Source organism: Aphis gossypii, chromosome 1 (assembly GCF_020184175.1).
Source record: "Aphis gossypii isolate Hap1 chromosome 1, ASM2018417v2, whole genome shotgun sequence".
In the NCBI taxonomy this organism is placed as follows: domain Eukaryota; kingdom Metazoa; phylum Arthropoda; class Insecta; order Hemiptera; family Aphididae; genus Aphis; species Aphis gossypii.
In genome coordinates, this window is record NC_065530.1 from 66,613,156 (window position 1) to 66,636,466 (window position 23,311).

General features: G+C 27.3%; 1 protein-coding gene across 9 annotated transcripts in view; it reads left to right on the plus strand.

Annotated features, from left to right (window-relative positions):
* The window catches only part of LOC114132868 (cell adhesion molecule Dscam2), a 123,196-nt gene that overhangs the window by 48,070 nt on the left and 51,815 nt on the right, over nucleotides 1-23,311 (plus strand). For 8 of the 9 annotated variants that reach the window (XM_027998462.2, XM_027998464.2, XM_027998465.2 and 5 more), the window contains exons 2-6: nucleotides 11,311-11,658; nucleotides 13,972-14,139; nucleotides 16,448-16,594; nucleotides 17,076-17,193; nucleotides 18,131-18,326. In XM_027998462.2, the coding sequence (XP_027854263.2) occupies nucleotides 11,311-11,658; nucleotides 13,972-14,139; nucleotides 16,448-16,594; nucleotides 17,076-17,193; nucleotides 18,131-18,326 (977 nt within the window). Of the gene's footprint in view, nucleotides 1-8,145; nucleotides 8,158-11,310; nucleotides 11,659-13,971; nucleotides 14,140-16,447; nucleotides 16,595-17,075; nucleotides 17,194-18,130; nucleotides 18,327-23,311 lie in introns of those variants that run through there. The other variant, XM_050198010.1, reaches the window with a different exon arrangement.

Consider the following 23,311-nt stretch of genomic DNA (forward strand, 5'->3'; position numbering starts at 1 on the left):
CTTTGGCAGCATTTTGATGAAAATAATATTCAACTCGGGTAACATTGAGCTAAAAATTAGTATTCCAATTTAGTATATTAACAAAAGTAATAGCTGTTAAAAATAGCTATGATAAAAAGTATTACTTTAAGTAGGCAGATATAAGTACAACTACTTACATCAAATGTATAAAACAAAGTACAAAAACCTATAAAAATATTTTTATTATACCTTCATATAAAGTAGATACAAAAACGTACCTACAAAAAAAAATACCTAAACACAATCAGTATCTTTCTATAGAATAAATTTCTTTATAGGTAGGTACTGTATTAATTGATATTCGCTAAAATTTGTTTACGAACACTGATAATAATAATGGAAGATTATGATTGCAGAATATGAGCATTATTAATATATTATTCTTGTTCTTCGATAGGCATATGTAACGATAATACGTACCTATATGTGATGAGAAAAAATTAGAAATATTTTATCTCGAATCGTTCACTTTAAATTATAATAAATTATACTGTCAAATATCTTCAACAAAAATATTGGTTATCGTATTTTATAGACATTTTTTTCTTATCCACCTAATACATCAAAGAAAATGCGTATAACGTTTCGGTTCTTCGATATTTTAGTATTATGGACATTTAATTATATCTTAACTTCTCACTTGTAATAAATAAAAACAACTATTGAAATTTATTCCTTAAAACACGATTGTCGTAGCTTATATTTGTGTATCCGTCCCTATTCACTTTCTACCTATGTCCTATATTATGGTTTTAGACCAGGGATGACTTAATTCCGCGAGCCTTACAATATAATGAAAAACATCTTAAAGCCAAGAACAGAAAATAATAATATCAAAAACACTATATTGTTTCTGTACACTTTTACTGTAACGTATAAATATTATACTTTTTCGAACACAAATGTTTTTATATTCATAAAAAAAATATATATATATGTATGAGTAAAAAATATATACTGCGTCTTACAATGAGACCCGAGCCGTAGTTTATAGTCACCTCTGAATTTTGACTATATTCTATTTATGATATGTAAATTATACGAACATCATGAGACCGTTAAAATTAATGAAAAAAGCTACCCTATTTTTGTTTTATTGTATTTATTTTACTGTAACCTCTATTTTTTCGCTTATCGATTATTTTTTTTCGATTTAATAATAATGTAAATATTATTATTGTGTTATTTTTTATCTCGTGTTGAAATTTTTTTCTCGTTTATTACTAAGAAAATACCTAAGTTTATAGTGTGTATGGAACTTTATTGTTTAGAATGTTTAGATTATCATCGCAGTAGACATTGTTGGTGTAATTAGTTAAATGGTGTAATGAATAATATTAACCAATACACAATAGTCACTTAATTTTAAATTTTGGGTACCTATAGATTTTACAGACGATTCATCACATCATGCACATCCTACGAGTAATGACTTATTACGAGAGTTGGAAACCAATATTTTGCAGTTTGGTAAAATTCATCAAAATAATTGAATTATAAATAATTGTATTTTACTGCAAGTTCAATAATTTGTCGATTCTAATTTGATTTTAAATCATGAATGAATGTATAACAACAATACAATTGCAAAAATTGAATTACCTACCTATAGTAGATAACGATGTTAATAATCTTAAAACGATTATTGTTCTTTTAAATTAAGCTATCATAAAAAGAACCTTAATTTTTTTATGACTGTAAAGTGTATATATTATGAAATAAATGGAAATATAAACTAGAAGTTATAAAGTATTAAAATATCATAATTTTTTTCTAAGCTATTGTAAAAATCCATTTCTATGAGTAAAAATAACGTCTCTACTTCATAGAATACGATGACAATCTCTTTTCAATTTATAATAAGAATATTCTCATTCAACACACTTCCAAAATCGCTTAACTCCAATAGTTCGTGCGTATAGTTTGGCCAATTTATTTTTTTATTACGTCAATACAAAATAATATCATAAATCTAAAGATGATTGAAAATGTTGTTCAAACATCAAAAAAGTATGATTTATTATATTATTATATTCACTGCAATGGTTATTATAATTTTATTTTGCTTATTATTGGCTTATTTGCGATTTAAAAGAAGTTTCGAAGCTACGAATTCCAATAATCTTTAATTAAATCTGAAAATTTAATTAGTAGAATTCGTGTGACTTTTCATGTTTCAATAAAAGCCTTCTTATGATTTAGTCAAGTAACCGACCAAAGGCACGTTTTATGTGCTATCGGAAACCGTGCGTGTCATTGAATTAAATATTTCTTTTCATATAGTTCAATAAACTATATTAAAAATAATTTAATTTATTTTAATTGTTAAACATTGTCTGTGAAAAATTTCAATATAAATGAATTATGGATTATATTTGATTTTCAATTGCACTAGAGATATTTGTTTTACAATATGGTTTATTTTTTTTGTAAAATTCTGATTTATCATTTGCTCGAAATTTAAAAAAAAATACACACACACACAATATAAATATACATTTAACATTTAATTATTTTTTATCCTAAATAGTGAAAATAGCATAACTTTTTAACTTAAAATGGACGGAACAAGGTTTTGAAAATAATACTGGGTCAAATATGTATAATATTAGTGTATTTAATGTATTTAATTGGATACCTTTAAATTAATGATTCCTAAAAAGTATCAAATCCGAAGATAATAGCTAATTACTTAATCTATATACTTCTTACGGTCTATTTAATATATTATTTAAAAGATATTTTTAGATTAGAATCTCGATGAATTAAAAACTATAAATTTGAAATGCTTATCGTAGTATTATATTATATCAATAAGTCCTCGTTTAACAGTTTATAATATGTGATTTTTTTATGCGCCAGTGCTCTATTTTTTCTAAAAATGTAGTATGTTAAATTATATTTAGCACAAGTGCAGTTGTTCAACAATAACGACAACGAAAATAAAAACGTTGATATATTGTTTTTATAATATTTCAGCGTGAGAATATAAAATCTTATAATGATATTATATGAATTGCTGACGTTGAAATTCATCGCGAATTCCTCACAGTCGTCGATATTATATTAATTCCGTACGGCGCCTCTGCAAAAACTTGTAAACTCGTGACATTTTGACACGCTACACGGGGGTGTTCGGTTTACCTTTGGTTCAAACCTGCGGGCTACAGTTCATAATCAACAATATTCACACGGCCATAAAATACGTCAAACGCTTTCATGCAGTCATAAACGCGTATAATATCATTTTCGCTAACTCGATCAAATCCTACCACTATCTGAAATCGTTTCTTGAGAGACGTTCATGGCGTTCCAAGTATAAGTATAAAATATAACTAACATTACGCATACCGTAATGCAATTTGTTGTTAACATATAATATACGTTTTAATAGATTGACGGACATTAGGTCCATCAATGAATAAAATCCAACCATAATTTTGTCCAATAAGAAAATTTAATTTAATTCAAATGTTAACCGGTCCAATATAGACTTTTCGCTAAACATTTCAAGTTCATTATACGGACCATTGCAGCAAGAGGGGGGTGAAGGACAATATTTAATTTTTTTAATTTGAATGGTTTTTTTTACAAAACTATACGTTTTGAGTTAGCAAAGTGATTTTGTTGGGATACGTAAATTTATTACAGTTTCATGAAAAAAACAACCCGAAACCATTTTTATATGATTCTGTTTTCCGTTCGATTGAATACGAACACAATTGATATTGAAACATATTTTAGCATATTATTATATTTCCTGAAATAATATGCATGTGAAGTAAAGAAAGACTACTCCAGCGAATAGTCTGGAATAAGACATTTTTAAATTTAATATACTATTATTTTAAATATGTTGAACTTTTATCGTTGTTTTAAACGGCAAGTTACAGAGAAAAGTTAATAAATATTCTAGTATTTTTCATCATTCCTATTTCCTAATACTACAAAACATAATATGAGTAGGTATTTAATGTTTTCTCTCGGTACAAATTTTTTTTTTTTTTTGTTATACAACTTTCAACTTGTTAATGGTAAAAAAATTAATTATTTGTATAAAAATATTTTTTTCAAATGGTAATAGATATTTATGTATAAAAGAAGTAAATTAGTTCTACGAAACATGTTTTTATTTAAAACGTATATTATATCAAAATCTTTCCGACAACATTAAATAATAGAACTCGAAATTTTTAAGTTTTCCGAAATATTACTTAAAAATGTGTAGAAGTTAAAAACTTAGACATTCCGCTAACTCAAAAATATCTAAAAACTTTGCATTTATTCATTCGTTAACCGCGAGTAACAATTTATACCAGAAGTGAGGTGCATAGTTTACACCGAATAACCTCAGATACTACAGCCATGTGTAAACTATGTATATACTTTATAATATGCCTTGTGTGTATTACAACAAACGTGCGCATACTCGATTTTGAGACGTGGTTAGAATATATTAATGTTTAGTCTTTATCACTTTAATGGTTGGAATACTTTATACGATAAGTATTATTTTGGACTTAAGAGTCTACGAACTTTTCTCAAAGGTGTACACTAACAATAGTTGATAAATCTTGTATAAATTATAAATGTTCCAGATCCTAAAACTATTAGTTTTTGGACATGATGTTATTATAATATGTCGAATTGAGTCAATAAACGAAACGCTGGAAAAAAAATAAAATTTTTTTAGAACTTAAATAATAAAACTTGCATAGAATTAAATAGATTTGAAAATTCTACCAAAACTCATCCTGAAATACATTTTATGCATATTGTATTTAGGTTCTGTTTATATAATATTAGTAAGTATTATAATTATTTACTTTTTCTTCTTATGTTGTTTCTTGTGGAAGTATGTAATTGTATTCAGAAATTCTTATTGCCAGTCGATTTCTTCCAACCTATGCAGACTTTAGCAGTCCAAGATATCAACTTTACATCTGACTTTCCTCTTTTGGGGTTGACTTAAGTACTAAAAATGGCAGGATGTACTGTAAGTTGTGTATATAATATGCATGTGCGGTGTAGGCGCCACTCAGATTTTTATGGAGTATTATGGTCTATGGATCCCAAGCGAGCCACACATCGTATTTCACATATTATTACACTGCGTAAAAACGTGTCGCTTTGGTATAATTTTCCACAAAAACCACTTTTATAACCCCCGTGCGTAGAGACTATTCCATTTTCACTCTCGACGCGAATCGATAATACCAGTGCGGTCGCTATTTATACCATATGGCTTTCGAAAAAAGTATAGAGGATTTCAAATCGGTGGTTTAAGACGTTGTCGCATTGTGTTTAAGGCGTTTTTTTAAAAACATCAAAACTGATTGAAACCCCAAGACAATCTACGATTTGTACAAAACGTTAATGGCAATAGAATAATATGATCCAGTTATTATATGTTACTGAAAATAAAATATCATACATGAATTAAACTCATTACACGGAGTTCTTACTAATTATTAAGTATTCTTACTGATTTTGTTTTGTTTTGTTTTTTTTTTTTAATCTTCAAGTTACGACGTAAATTTTATTTTTTGGTTAGAATGAGTTAACTTTAAAACTCGTGAGAAATGAATAAATTGTAACATAAAAAAAAAATAATGCCATGGAATAATAATGATTGGACGTGATGCGCAACATCCGTACAAGTTATATAGAACGTAGTGTCAAATTTAAACATCCGACTACCTCCGTATATATACAATGCTGTATGACTATATAATATACATAATATGTAACGCCTAACTCTATTCAATCAGACAATCAAATTGAAAACGATTTTTTTGTCAACACGACATTATTTCCATTATTCTCGACCGAATCGGGCGAATTAAATCGAATAATAAACCACACGCACTACCTGGCAACGAGTATAAAGTTTTTGTTTATTTTTACACGTATAATGCATAAACTATATAATATATATATACACACATATATTAAATTGTATATGTGCGTTATTTGTAAAATAACATTTAATTAATTAACTATGTGCTCACCATCGTCATACGATACAACAGTCATGTATCCGATTTACAGTCCTACAGTTATTATAATAATACAAATGAAAATTTAGATATATCTCAACTCATTTACCTACAATCACTACCTACCATAGGATACAATTTAAAGTTAAGCTTTATAGCCTATACAATCGCATAATATATACGTGCATTATTATTGTGAGAGGATATGACTATCCTCTTCTATACGTGTTCTTGATATGCTATAAACATATAGTTCAAGAATTAATAATTCTTAGAAACTTAGTATTTCTTAACATAATATACATTTTATTTTTTAAAGAGAAATTAAAATAATTTATTTCTAAATTTTTAATTATTAAAATATATAGGTACGACTTTTATAAATTTCCCGTAAATGGCGATTTGATAACGAAAATGCATCAAATAATAATTTATTAGTTATTACCATTATAGCTATTACACGTTTCAATCATTTTTTTTATTATTATTTATTTAACGTGGTATCCAAAACGAGTTGTAATACGTGAGAATATAGTTTTTTTTTGGAAGGGGAAATAAATTAAGAGTTGGGAGTTTAGCACTTGTCTGAATCATTATTATTACTGTTATTGTTATAGTATTAAATAATTTTTATTTGACATACGAACGAGCGAGCGCACATTTTTAACGACATGATTAAAATGAAAAATAAATAGGCGTCATTAAACTGTTCACATTTTCATCTGCAGTTACACATACATATTAAACGTGATCATATCATATACTTTTATTACACATCGCATTATAATATTCATACTATCCGTAAGTATATATATTGATGCGCACGATGCACAAAAAGCAACGCAAAGAATTTTCTTCGTTATATATTTTTTTTTTCAACGAATTCGGCGTTTGGGTAATATTAATGGAAATCGAGTTCCTACAAAAGTATTCCAAATAATAATGGATGACAGTACCGTGTCGCATTATATACCTAGCTGCGCCGTCGTCATCGTCTTCGAGAAGATATATATTATATACCTATACGTGTATATATTTCAATGCATATATTATTACGTGATTAATCATTTTTATTTTTAAAACTTTCTGATGGTTATAGAGAAAAATTATAATAATTTTAATGGATTTTACAAATCGATAAAACAGAAAAAACCGAGTTATTATTAAAAAAAAAAAAAACATTTTATTCTGAAGTATAAATAAAGTTTTATTATTTTATATGCACTAGTCGTCGTTCGATGTCTTTTTCATTTTTGATTTTCTTCGTTCTAAATCATATTATGTGCACAAAATATTCCTCGCCAATCCTTTTTATTTAATTCGTATGATAATAATATTGTATTTTGTTTGCTGCCCAAACGGAAAATGTGTACACAGTAATAATAAAAACCGATCATCCACAAAATTAAATTTGCGCAACAAAGTGTCGTTGTGCGTGTATGCTGTACCAGTTAAATTCCGTGTGTTTGATTATAAATATTGACTTGTTTGATTTAAAGCGTCTGATATAATATTTTTTTTTTTAATATTTTTAATCGTTTTATTACTTACTCGAGTACGATCACAGTTGCCCATGCTTGATATTAAATAGTCAAACGGAAATTTTATTAACGTTCTGCAGTTTGTTTTATCTTTATTTATAACGATTTAAAAATAATATCATACTACGTGTAAATAATATGTTTATCGTGAATGTTTATTCTATTTATTTCTTCGAATCCTATTCCAATACATCACTGTGACCCGACAGGGTGACAGCAGTACAAACATTTATCACGATTACCAATTACATAATATCATGGAAAATAAAAACATATTCTCCGTTTATGACTATAAAAATACTAATTATTTTTGGTTAACTCCGAAAAATCGAATCAATTCCTTCTTTTGTTTGTCATAACTCATAAGCGCAAATCAGTCAACAACGGATTGCTATGGAGAGTAGTAAGTTAATTAGTCCTTCAAAAAAAATGAAGATTTTACAAATTTTAATCATTAAAGCTTTGTAATTCATAAAAAGCCTAATAAGAGTTTGTTATGGACCCCAATTTACCCCTCTCTCACAATCAAGTATCAAATATATGAGTTATTATTCACGATCACTACAACAAGTCACTAAACAACAGAATACTATTAAGTAAGTTGCTGGAATTTTTTTTATTGTCTTATTAGTTGTTGCCAAACCATAAATTATAATGTATACTTAGTTATTAATCCATGGTTGTATAGTGTATAGTGTATAACTATATATTGGCGTGGTTAAAATATGCATTTTCATCACTTTTAACCCCTAAGGTAGTAGTTTTAATCATTCAACGTGTTAAGTGTAAATCAATATACGTAAGACTTTAAAAGTATGTATCCGAATTGTTCTTTTAAGTGTACTTTTTGAGTGCAACTTTTTTTACATTTCAATATCATCGTTATCAAGATTCAACAAAATAATTATTCATCATACTGTACGAAGTCAATATGAATGTACCTACATTGTGGATAAATTAATTACTTAACTAAATTATAAGAATTACTTAAAACTATTTTTTGTAACCCCGTACAAACATTCTATTTTAGAATTGTATTAGATAAAATAATGAATAATTAAATAGTTAAAATTTGTAGACTAAAAATAAATATTAAGCTATTGGTTAAATATTATAAAGATCAAATTATCTATACTATGAGTAAATATTTACTTGTATTATTCTTACTTATCAATAGGGCTCGGATGTTTATGTATTTTAAATTACTGTAATGCGCATATTAATTATAAATACATATTTATACACTAACAAATTACCAAATTTATATTATTATTATATTATATATTAAATTATAAAAAATCATTGGACAAAATTTCGACATCTCGAATTTTCTTATCCAAATTTAGTATTAAATATATGTATGAGACGATATTGTCTTCGATATATTGGACAGTGATAACGAAAAAGAAGTTAAAGACCCAAAAATAGAATCCTGCACCATAATAAGTAAAAAAGCGAGTAAGCGACACTCGCTTTAAAAAAATTGCGTAATTATATTGAAACCAATGAAGATAGATATAGAAGATTTATTAAATACCACTCTGTTATTTTATTATTTTTGGTCGAAAAGAGGACGTGGGCAAAAAGAGGAAGGTCCATTTGGGCGAAAGGAGAGTCTTTAAAAATATTATGTAGGTACTAGCTATGTACATTTTTTATTTCTATAATACAAACTACTAAATTAATTTAAACTAAAAAAAAAAAATTCTTAATAACTCAACATTTTTAGCAAGTCGAATCTCCCCCTCCAGTGAACTTCGAGTTACTGAGAGTACACTGTATTTTATTAGAGTAAATCTCAAATTTGTCTTTTGTGTATGATTATATTTTGACGATTACTTGTAATAACTGTAATAATGACTTACGCTAATATAGACCATAGCCTCTCTTGTATCATATTTGTTTTTTCGCCCATTATATATTTTATCACGAAGTTTTTAGTTTTACATTTTAATTATGATAAAAGTATGTAATTAAAAAGAAATATTTACACGTACAAAATAACCATATAATGTACTATTCCCCTTATACCTACACACCTATAATTAAACATTTTACGAAAACACAGTACTTTTAATTTAGTTAATACAATATACTTATTGCTTATAACAGATGTATTATTTTTGAGCGCATAATTGAAAATGTTATTAGTTTTGACTATTGTATGTATTATGTATGTGCCTAAGGTATTATGTTTAGTTACCGTTTTAGAATTGAAAACGCTCAGGGTTAAAATCATTGTTATTGGACGTGTCATCTAAAGCAAATTAAAATCAACTCTTACAATTTCCCACCTATATTCAACAACAACGTAACACTGTAGGAGTAGGTAGTTAGATATTAAATAGATACGTCACGTTCAAGTTCTATTTTATGCACGTCGATTTATTTTTATTTTGGTCTATGGAAAAACTAACTTTCCGAAAACAAATATTGACTTTTCGTGCGCGAACGACTTGAGAAACTACGCGGAAGGAAATATCATCAACCATCAACTTACTGTGTCCTCACCTTTTTTTATTTGATATATCTTATTCAATACAATTTTCCACTAGTTTCAATGATTCGGGTACCTATTGAAAACGTATTACCCTAAGCCCAAAGTGCAACAGTGTGTGAAAGACTTATAATCATATTTATATTGACCTTATAAAATAATTATATATATATATATATATACCTTTATACACGTATCTCTATTTATAAATTAATATAGTTACTGAAATATATAATTTATACTGCTATATTATGCTCTCTTCGAAAATATATATTTTTAATATTCCACCATAACTATAACAGATTATTATAGTTATATGTCAGTTCTAGGCTTACCAATTCGTAAATAAAGTAAAATATCAAGTCTTAAAATTATTGATATTTGAATACACAATTTTATTAAAAATTATTCATATGCTTATATTGGTGATTAAATTAGTGTTAAATGAAAAGTGATTCTTTAGAAAGTTAATCATATAATAAATAAATATAATAAAACGATTTAATTGTCTTTAGGACACTCTTACTAACAAGTATCGCGCAAACATTATATTCTACATCATAAATTAACAATGTGTAATTATTATAAAATAGCATTAATTTTAATTTTAATTTTTTTTAATTGATCAAAATACTCATCAATTATTTTTAAAAAATACATCAATCACTGGCGATGATGTTCCTATCATTTTTTTCATAAATAACACGTGCAATATTGCTCTTAAACAATAGATATGTAATATTTGTTTAATTATCATGTGCTGTATAGCGACAATTTTTATAAAAAAAAAAATATGATATATGATTTTCAAAAATCTTGTATTTATAGGATTATATTTATAACAATTGATATGCGTTTATTGGTTTATACTATATTCTTTGATTGTTACAGTAAATGTATATGGTAAAGTAAGGAATTATTCGAATCCTATTTTTATAGTTGTTCGAATAAAAATGTAATATAAATATTGAATTATTCAAATTTCTAATTTAAAAACACAATAATTTAAATAAAAAACAATATTGTGTTTAATTATTTTTCGACCAATTTTTTATTCAAATAAACCTGTTTGAAAAATTTATTATTAATAAGTTAATTATTCAAATAATATTTCATTTGAATAATTGTGTTTGAAAATCATTCGATTAATTATTGTTTATTCAAATTACTATTTTAATACATTTTTGATACAACTTTAGTACATTGATAATTTATAATCAATAAAAACCGCTATTGTCTGTGTTCTTATTAGTATTGCCGACGTATATGCCATCGTCCATGTCGTCGTCGTCGTCGGATTTCACGGGCCCATCTTTTTTGTTGGAGCCTCCCGGAAAGTTCGAGTTCTCTAACACAACGGGCGCGTGGATCGACTGTACAGCGGCCGGACATCCGGCGCCACATATCCGGTGGCTGATGGCCGATGGGACGCCGGTGCCGGACGTACCGTCGCTCCGGCAAGACATGTCAAATGGCACACTCGCACTGTTGCCGTTCCCGCCGGCAATGTACCGACAAGACGTGCACAGTTCCGTGTACCGATGTCTGGCCACCAATGATGTTGGAACCATCGTCAGTCGTGATGTGCACGTCAGAGCTGGTAAGTTATGATATCAGATTTGGTAAATTATTGGTTCACATTTCAAATTATTTTTCGGTATAATATATAGTAAAATAATATCATAGAAAAATAGTCTCTCAAAAGTATTAATTTTTTTATAATTAAATTTTATACCACCTCATTTAATCGAGAAAACCCGATTTAAAAACTTTAATAATATTAAAATTCAACGAGAAATACTATAATAATAATGCAAGCATGCTAGTATGATAACATAATCGAACGATGGGTATCCCTCTTCAAGTTATAGTTTTATTTTATAGATTTATTAATTTCGTTCGTTACATTTACATATTGCGGATGAAAAATGAAATAAATGACAAAAAAAAAGTAAATTGAAAACCTTTTATCGTTTTACACTCCAAAACACAGCTTTTAAAGATTTTTTTATGTACCTAGTATTAACGACTACATGCATTTACTTTATGAACTGAAGACTTTGCATCAAAAAACTTTTTTTGTTTGCTGTAAAAATATTAAAACATAGGCACGCGTGTCAATCACATTAAACGATTATTGTACTGAATACAAATTCGCAATGATTGCAATGCAAATGGATAGCGTAAACCTTTGATTCTTAGAATGATTCTGAATTTCCATTACATACAAATACCTACATTATCCAATTCCATAAATTAATATTATTGAAATTTCAAATATTATGGTTCTGTTATGGTAGTTTATACAAAAATAAATGTTAAGATTTTATGTCGAAACTCCCGTATAATAATTCAGGTTATAAAAAATGATATATACATTATATTAAATATACAATTATGAAAGGTAATTATAAATAACAATTATAGGTTTTAAAAATAAATTTAAGATTCAATTAAAATGTTACGTTTGAGATAAATTAGCATTTTTTATTAGATTTATTAATAATACCTTTAAAAAAAGTAATTATAATTAAAAAAACTAATACGATGCGGCTTAAGGGGGTGGCTCTTTAAAAGATCGCTCTACTACCACCACCATTTTCTTGTATACATCAATGGACCCTATTGTTATATAATTTATCATCTGTTTATCTTATCACATGTATGTATATCAAAATCGAACATAATATTATATTAATATACAAGTATGAAACCAATAAACCAATGCGATTTCTTTAGTACGTACAATCCATATTTCAGTATAATTGTACAAGCGAACTGTTTTACACATGCATAATATTATATTAACTGTAGCGTATCTAAATGTCCCCAAAGTTTATACTTCAGATTACCTACTGCAGTAAACATATGCCCTACATGCAAATTTATTCAAACGCGAACAATTCACAAATCATCAATGTGAATATTAATGCTATGTGACAAGTCAAATTTAATATTTGACTGCCGTCACACCATCATACTATTATAAAATAATATATGTCTAAATAAAATAGTTGGATAGTTACTATAGTATTATTAATGTTACTGTCGTATGAGCATAGTTGATGTCTAATGCTGTGACACTCCGTCATAGTTTTAATAGGTAGCAATTTTATTGGAGTTGTTTTTATAAACAAAATTATTGAACACGTGATAAACCTTTTCACTGATATTTTAAAAGCATAATATTACATTTCAGGTCGATATTTTACGTATTATGATTTATATAGTATTATTAAAATAAATTTACAATAGATAAACCTCAATAATTCCAAATGTATGTAATATAGTAATCAAGTACATTATTATTATTATTATTAGCAAAAGATATGCATTTATGTTTTATTAGCCAAGTCAATATCATAACGTAATATGAAATTTGAGAAGTTTTAATTTCAATTTGCTTATGTTTATACTGTGATTGTAGGTACACCATAATGTTCAATTTGTTTATTCATTAAATCACAACATAGTCTTATTAAGTATATTTGTATGAGTTTCTTAAATTACATTTATTAATTTTCCCACAACACATGCTTGAAGTGGGCACCATCAAATTCCGTTTTCAAATGTTAGTTATATAATAAAACGTATACAAAACAAATCACTTAATATATATATTTATATTTATCTCAAACTTTAATCATTAATATTTGATTATGAAAATATTAGCACTTGGAAAACATCAACGTTTTTCCAATAAAATAATATTTCCTAACAGGATTTCAGCAGGATAAAATCAAATTTAGTGTACCTACCTTATTTATTATATTTTACAGTGTACGATTAATTTAAATTATAGATATTTTATAATATGTTATGTATGTAGTTAGTTCCTATGTACTAATATGTATGAGATCAAAAATGATGACGAAATAATTGTTTTGATAATGTAAGTTCATTATGATTTTAGTTGTGGCTCAAGATTACAGCCTCGAGGTTCGCGTGGTAAACGGAGGATCTGCCAAAGGATGCACAGCGGTATTGGAATGCGTAACGCCAACGTTCATGAAAGATTTAGTCAAGGTCGTATCGTGGCTTCAAGAACCAGGATTCTATATTTATCCATCTTTACAAGGAGGTTGGTGTTTAATAAGAAATAATTGTAAAAAGTAGAATTCAATTCAACCGAAATATTCGTGTTTTATTCGATGATATGTACATTATTTTGTACTATATTTTTATTTTTATTATTATTTGGTTAATTCATCGATGTATTGTCATCGAATTTTATACATAATATGTTACTATTGTTAGTTAGTAAATACTATAGAATGACAAAATGTTAACTTTTTTGTTATTATATGGATTACCAAAGTATCAATCAAACAATTAGTTCCAAAATAAAGCCATAAACATCACTATAGCATCTGGATGTTGTAAAATGTAATCAAAACGTAACAGACTTGATTTAGTCTTTTTATTATTATTAGGAGAACTTTTACTTGTAAATTAGTTAAACTCATATCTTTTAATGTATATATATTTTTATTCATAAAAAATAGTGTTTTTCTTTCAACATCTTCTAAAATAGTGTAAAGAGAATATTAGGTTTAGAAATTTATTTTACTCTTGGACATAAACGATTAACTAATTTTGATAATGTTTTATGTATAATTTGTAGATACTATAACGAATTCAGTATCTATGTTATTCGATTAGTTTTGTACATTATTATAATAATTATATCATTATTATCATCTATTATCTATTGTATAAAATTATATTTTTGTAATATTATTTTATCATAAATTAGTTTTAGGAAACAGCATTTAAGTAAATGCAGTTACCTGTATAAACATAATATAGGTATATTAACGTCACAATCAATAATTTGGACAATTTATCTGGACAGTGGACAGTTGACATGCGATATCATTTTACATAATTTATCAATGTAAATTATGTTAATTTACCACATTAACTGGGTATTCATTTATCATTAGATGGTATAATATACACAATATATTATAATATAATTTTGCAAACATATACGATTATCCTATGATTAAGTGATGTGCATATGTTTGTATAATATATATCTGAATACTCCGAGCCAGCTGTGCACTACAGTGATGCGTTCAGCTATATTAACGTCGATTTAAATAATTATATAAAATGTGTTTTTACAAAAAGAGCTGACAATTAGATAAATGTGTGCCAAAATATGAGGCAATAATTTGATTCTAAAAAATTTAAATCTAGTAACATTAGCTGTAATAATTACAACGTTTATATATTGGATATGTTTTTGTTGTGTTTATTACTTCTTATGTTATTTTGGTGATTATCAATCCTACTGAACTATTTCGATAGAAGAAACATACTGACCACCGACCAGTATATTTAATTTTATTACTTTAAGTACTGACCTATGTCTTCTGTTTATAATAATAATAGGTAATAAAATAATACTATTACATACTTATCGATTTTACCAATTCTTAAGTTTATAAAAAATTATAGATATCAGCTATATATTTTAGATTGTATATTAATAAATAAATAGTTAATTTATAACTTAAGTCATAATGCTCAATTTATTATTTTATAATATAATGATAAATTCGTTTAAAATTTAAAATTATTTTTATATTAGTATGATTGTCATAATAAATTGGTACACTTTTTAATTTTTTTAATGTATCTATATCTGCACAATTCACTACTTAATTTCATGCTCACTCACTACATTTCAAACGAATATAATATTATATTATATCACAATTAAAACTGTTGAATAAAATAAGTAACTAACTAGTATGAACAATAGCCGCCAGATTCGATACAAAATCACAGACTGTAATTTAAATACAATTTTATAAAAGTAAATAAAAATATAAAAATATATATACCTAGTGATATATATTATGATTTGTTTATTCAACGATCTGAAGTAAAATGTATGTAATTTTTTTATGGATTGTTACAGATTATATAGTTTAACCATTATTTATTTAATCGCATGTATTATATTTATTTATAAACAAAAATTAATATATATTTCTTTATAGTTGTCTGGTATACTGGAAATAGAATCTATCTTTGTTATTTAATATATACATATATCTTTATGTTCCATTTAATTTTTTAACCGTCTGGGCTTATTTATGTAAGAATAAACATATTAAACTGCTTTTACAGTATATAAATATATATTATATTGTAGTTAGTCGTCCAATAAAAGTTCAATGTTCATCATTTCATTTTTTAAATTTGAATTAATCTCTGTAAGTAAAATAAATTTAATTTTAACCGTTTAGAAATCAAAGTTCTGTTGATTGTGACAAAATATAAATCCACAGCGGCCCAATCAATATATTATAATATTCAATATGATATGCTCTTAATACATTATAGTAATAATTATTATTTATTTTTCATTTCAGACGGAAAATATCACGCAATGCACACTGGTGAACTATTGGTTCACAATCTCGAATCGAGCGATCAGTTCTCGTCATATACGTGTCAAATGATGCACACTTTGACCAGAAAATTGACGACCAGCACACCAGCCAACATAGCCGTTCACGGTAATATTATTATGACAGAAACGACGACGGTGTAAATCGAGTCTTCGTAGTTGTGCGAACAAGTTTCATTGCGCACAGCGATATAGGTGTACAAAAAATTGTACTTGATGGGAAATATGCCCGACGGCGAGACACATAAACCCTGTTTGCAGTAATTATTATTAGCACGTGACCCGAAAACCAAAATAATAACATTGTAACCCTTTTCTGGAAAATCTACGAATCCGGTAGGTGTAACCATAGCGACCGATTGCTGGTAGTACCCGAGATTACACGGATGGATGGACGTACAAAAGCATCGAACGTCCCAACACTAACCGCCGCCACCATCGCCGTCGTCCTGATATAGATAATGAGAAAGACGTTACTTGTCCTTACGTTTCATGCTTTAAAGACCATTTACTTAACCGGCCCTTCCTGTGCCCACAAGTGTCTCATCTTCCACACTCTAATTAAAAATAAATATTTGTATGCGTTCCAGAGGCCGCGGGAAATGAGATGGTCGAAATCGTCGCTCACAAGAGTTCGGTCCGCGTTGCCCAAGACGAAGGCGCCGTTCTCACGTGCATCACAACCGGATGTCCGCATCCTCATTTTAGGTAAAAAAAAGTCGTAGACGCCTAATCACGTATACTGAGTGATACGTATATTAAGTGATAAAATCAAAATTTGTCTACCATAGATAAATAAAAATATGAATTGCGTCAGCGATATGAATATCGAATGAAAGAGACAGACTATAACTTACCCTAATATCATTGAAAAAGTAACAACTGTTAAACCCAAATCTATATTAATATTTTTAAATTTTTATGATCCATAATTTAATAGTAATTTTTTTTTAAATTCATATCGAACTAGTTTACTTTGTCTTATAAGTTACTGAAAATATATTATATTATAGACATAAATAAAAAATACCTATAAAACCAAAAGTTATAAATAAGTTATTTAATAATAAAATCTACAATATATTGTTCTAAAATTATTCTTTTTTAAATTATATTTTAAGTCCTATAAGAGCTATTAACAATCTTTTATTACAATGTAAATGTATTTAATAATTTAACCGTACATTTTATTATTCACTTACGTATAGTCTTACACATTAGTTATACATATTCAAACACTAAACTTTTGAGCCAATAGACAGAATTATATTTTATTTGACAAAAACAATAATTTTAAAAATCAATAATTTGTTATTCATATAATATATTAACGATATAGATACCTATTTTTTCATCCGTTTGTTCGTTAATATTGCAAGTCAAACATAAAAAAAAATGAAATTAACGTTTAAATTTTAATAATTAGTAATTATTAACATAAAATAAAATATTAACTTATTTAGAAAAAATTGGATATTAATCGTTTATATAATATATTTATGATTGATAAAAAAACCATAGTTATTGTATTGAGACCTATGCATGTTTTTACTGTTAAAGGACAATCTAAATATATTATATATTTATACTATGCCTAGTATACTACCTACACTGACCTAAGTATCTATTTTTTCCTTTCCATCAGATGGTATCACGTACTGGACGAGAACGAACCGACACTGTTAGAAACGGGCTCGGGAACTAGGGTTCTTGGTCAGGTACTCTCAATAGAAGCGGTCAGACCAGAAGACGCGGGTACTTATAGATGTTCAGCCAACAATGATGCCGGCCAGACTAGCGCGGACACAAGACTGGACGTAGTCGTTCCACTTCAAGTACAAGTAAGACATTGTTAATATGCAGGATCTTAATCTATAAACCACGTACTGAACATATGGAATTAAAATATGAGGTTCAACTAAACCTTCAAAATTTTAATTAATCTTTGGATACATTAGACGCTTAAATTTGTCTCCACTCCATAAATATAACAAATAACAATATTCATATTTTTATATAATCCTCAAAATGCAAACACTAAATCAGTTTACAAAAGCATTGCTTTTCAATTAATCGAAGAATTCAAAACCTCCAAAACCCGCTAATTAAACTTATTTTTCTCTTGTACTAACTCTTATAAACTGATGACTAAAAATATATTAACCTAGGGACTTACTTTAGTCTTGTCTAATACACCTATCAGTTGTTGATATTACTGGATATAGCACCCATCTTTTATTCTGTTAATGTAAATTCTTTGTCTCTAAAATTACTAATTATACATAAACTTGTACAGATTGAAATTTGTAATTACTTTTTAAATAAAAACAAAGTTAGAAATATTAGAAAAAAACAACAAATTTAATTATCTATTAATTGCTTTGGCATTAGATATGACGATTCTAAATTACAGAAAGAATAATTTATTATTGTTCGCCATTAAAATAAATAATAATAATAATAATAATAATAATAATACGCATATTATTTGAGAAAAACTAAAAAAATTATCATTTTTTATCAATACTATATTTTGTACGTGTTTTACAAATAATATTCTTTGTAAAAACTATAATAATCTCGTTTGTCACGCTAAAATGGTATTGAATGTCCATTTGTTAGGATGACAGCGAGTTTATTCATGTGGAATAATATTTGTTTAATTACTGCCGATAAACTTTTGTCCATAATATTAAACAATTGTGGTTTTTTTTATAAACAAATATATTATTTTATAATATAGTATTATAGTTTACGTCGATCTCTCGACATAATGACAAGTATAAAACTGTACGTATGATTTATGTCATTGGATGTAATTCTCGTACACTGTCATTAACATAACGTTTCGAATAGTGAACCACGCAATTATAATGTATTGTGGCAATATTAGCTTGCCAATAGTTATTGTATAATTATTAATTATTATTATTTTCAATAACGTCATAAAATAAAAATAGAGTAATCTACCATGGAATGAAATGGTCATTTCCATAATTTCGAAATGATGACGTGTTTAATTCAATAGGACCAACTCTTGAAAGTTAAAATCCGTGCAACTGTACACAATTTTTAACGTTATGATATAATATAATTCACTAAGCGCTAAATTGTCATTATTCGTTTTAGCATAATCCTAACAGAATTAATAAAATCTATTTTTCTTTGAAATACAAAATTGACGTATAAACATTGAATAGATACATTGTAACAATAAATAAGACAAAACAATTTTCAAATAAATATGGCATTTCAATTATAAAATTCATACCGAATTACTTACGTAATTTTATAGTCTATAATAAATGATATATTATTGATAACGAACAGTAAAAATAGAATTTTCTAGTAAGATAACAATATTTAAGTATAAATTAATTTATTGGAAATGTAAAAAGCTTAAAGCTAACTTATGACTAAGTGAAATGATAATACTGAAAATAATTAATCAAAATTACCAGTACGCAAACCGTCATTCTTTTGTATTATTCTACGAAAATGAATTCCCTTGATAATTCTTTGTAAAACTACTTTTTTAATTTAATATAATAAATGTTATTTAGATTTAAATACTTGAATAGTACATTATACACATTATATAGTATTAAAAAAAAAAATGTCTTCGGTTTTCTTTTACGAACAATTATTTGTGTCTGTTGAAATATTAATAATGCTAAGTACACAAATGATGAACCCTGTAAAAATTGTATTTATCATGAAATCAATACTTTTAAAACAATAAACATTTTATTCAAATACTATTTTATTCTAAGTTTAAAATATACAAGTCATATGGTCCATTAAATACAGTAAATTTACTTTTTATTTCAGAATATTTATCATGTTGATGATATTTGATTCGATATTAATTATTAAATATTTTATTATTTATAGTCTCCAAAAATGAAGGTTTTTACTTTTTATCTGTTTACATTTATCTATAATTGAATATAGTATTTAAATCAGCGTTATCGTCTGAAATCTAAGTAATTAAAGAAAAAGTTATGAGTATATTTAAAAAACTTTATTATAAAACGTGTTATATTGAAAAATAAAACTTTAAGTTCATTTTTTAATAACAAACAAGTAATGAAAATGAATTGTAAAGATGATTTTAAATTAAATTTGAGAAAACGTGGGCAAGCCTCCTGTTGGAGACAGAAAGAAGAATGGGTTTTTAAACGATTTTCGAGCACGCCGGCTTAATAATGTCACTATAAGTAATAACATTTTGTAATCTAACTTTTTTACTCCGTTTTTAATTTATAATATTATTTGGATTTATGTTAAAACTCTTTTCTTCTAAATTTAAATAAAACAATTTTTAATTTCGTGTGAAAATGTTAATGCGTAAACAAAATAACGTAGGTAATATTTATTTTTTTTATTTTATACCACGTTCCTACATAATGCAAATATTACATATTTATTAATTATGATATACAATATATAATTAAATTCGATACTTGTTATTATAATTGACGTAATAAGTGCATAAATCCGATAATCGATTGTACTCAATTTCAATTGAATTCTATATACCTTTGTCTATATTCTGTACATGATAGAGGACCACGAATTGCTACAATTTTTTAGAAAAAGATTTTCTGATAGATACGCTTATATAGTATTAAATGTATACACGTCATGAGTAGTTAAACACGGAGTCAACGAGCTAAATAGTAAATATTTGATCATATGTGTTATATTAAAACGATTTTTTATTTAACCACTATTATATGCAGCATAATATGTAAGTTATACGCGCGGAGTAAAATATCGACTACTTTACGCGTTCGTTCGAAAAACTGAATAACGTAGTTATCTGTTTCCGGTAATGGTGTAATTACGATTGGGGGATTTTTTAGTCGTATTCCCTATGATTTTTTTTTAAGACGCGCTCTACGTTTATGTTATTATTTAACTCAAATATAGGTATAGTATATTATTTATCAAAATACCGTACCTATATAAATAGAAAAATTAAAAACCCCAGATATAACTATTAATGGCTAATATATAATTTTACTTTGTAACAAACACCGATATTTCACGTATAATATACTATATTGTATTGAGGTAGGTACTAAAATAAACCATTGAACGCCGAGCGGTCAAATATTTTATCACGATGCGACGACTCACATTAACAATGTCATATAATGTATAACTTCCTATATAAACTGTGTGCAAATATTTAAATGTCATATAATATATATATAATTATTTGCTTCCATGTATGCATATATCATGTATATACAACTTATATTATACCATTGATTATAAATATATAAAATATATATTATTTATAATCAATGATTATACACATGATAATAATGCATGGTTGTATTGAAAAATATTTATGATACACAAAAAACATGTTGGGGAATAATACGTAAAAATGAACAAAATTTCCATCTCTTCCCCTCCCTTACCGCCAAAAAAAAAACATCATCAAATAGAAAAGAACTGTTATCTACAAATAAATCATAGATAAAAATTGGTGGTTATATACCATAGATATTTAATGAAATTTCAATGTCTCCACGCTTGTAGAAACAAAATATATATGAGTATAACCCCCAATTTAAGTCGTAATGGAAAACATACTCGCGCAATAATAGAAGTGGTAAATACCTACCTTTAACTTAACATTCATGAAATTTGATGATCATAATATTATACGTGTTTCGAAAAGTCGGAACGTCTCTAAGTCGGAAATCGTTAAAAACAATACGCGGCACAATAACGAAATGAAATTGATACGACGCGGTGCCGTCTATATGAAGCGGCCGGAATAGAATAGCTTAAACGGGTCGTTTAAAACGACGACCTACAGGGGATGGCGCGGTAGTACGTTAATTGTTATTGTATATAGTTAGCAAATTACTGTAAAACTAACCCTCTCGTCTGTGAAATTTGTCGGACCGGAAGTAGTAGTTGTCGTAGTAGTGTGTATAGAGTACGTTTTAGTGCAGTGTTATATATATAAATAGTTTCTCTGGTACAGTGGGCGGGGTAAAGGGTCACAGCTTTTAAGTGTATTGGTAATGGGGAGGATGGAGAAAATAAACAGTTCCCAACGACGTCGACGTAAACCCCCTCCACTACACTTTTACGGGGTCATTTAACTTCCGGTCCCAGGAAAACGTGTTAAACCGACATCTGATGTTAATTAAGTTCGAAATTCGGCATCGCGGGCTCTCTCGTCACAATATAATATTATTATTACTACTATTACTTCAACAACTACTACTATTATTATTATTATTAAAGCTGTCGCCGCAGTCGTCGTCATCGTCGTAACAGTCATCCACCTCCGCCTCCACAGCCGATCGTCATGGAAACGCTTTTGTTCCTATGAAAATTATTGCATGTGCTCTCGTTGTCAGCGGCGATTGCGGCCGCGTGTAATCCGCGGGGACACAATAATAATTCCAATTCGGTCCGAATACATTAAATACCCTCTGCTCATCAGTATATACTCTGTGCAATATATTTGCATGAGTTGTACATTATACGGCGCGCGCCACCGACCACGATCTCGGAAAATATAAAGAATTTCCAAACGTTTAATAACATGTTATATAAATTTATTATTATCTAATATTTTTCTATTCTTGTTTCATAAAAATTGTCGTACTAAGATTACGATTTGTTATTTGTCAAAAAAGCTTCAACCTATTTAATAATCACCCACGGGATGTAGTCGATTCACGATATAAAAACCATCGCCCTGTATGTACGTCAATATGTTGGGTACTTTTGGGCCTTCGTCCCGTTCGCATCTAAAGAATATGTTCGCGCATGCACGCGCGTGTGATTT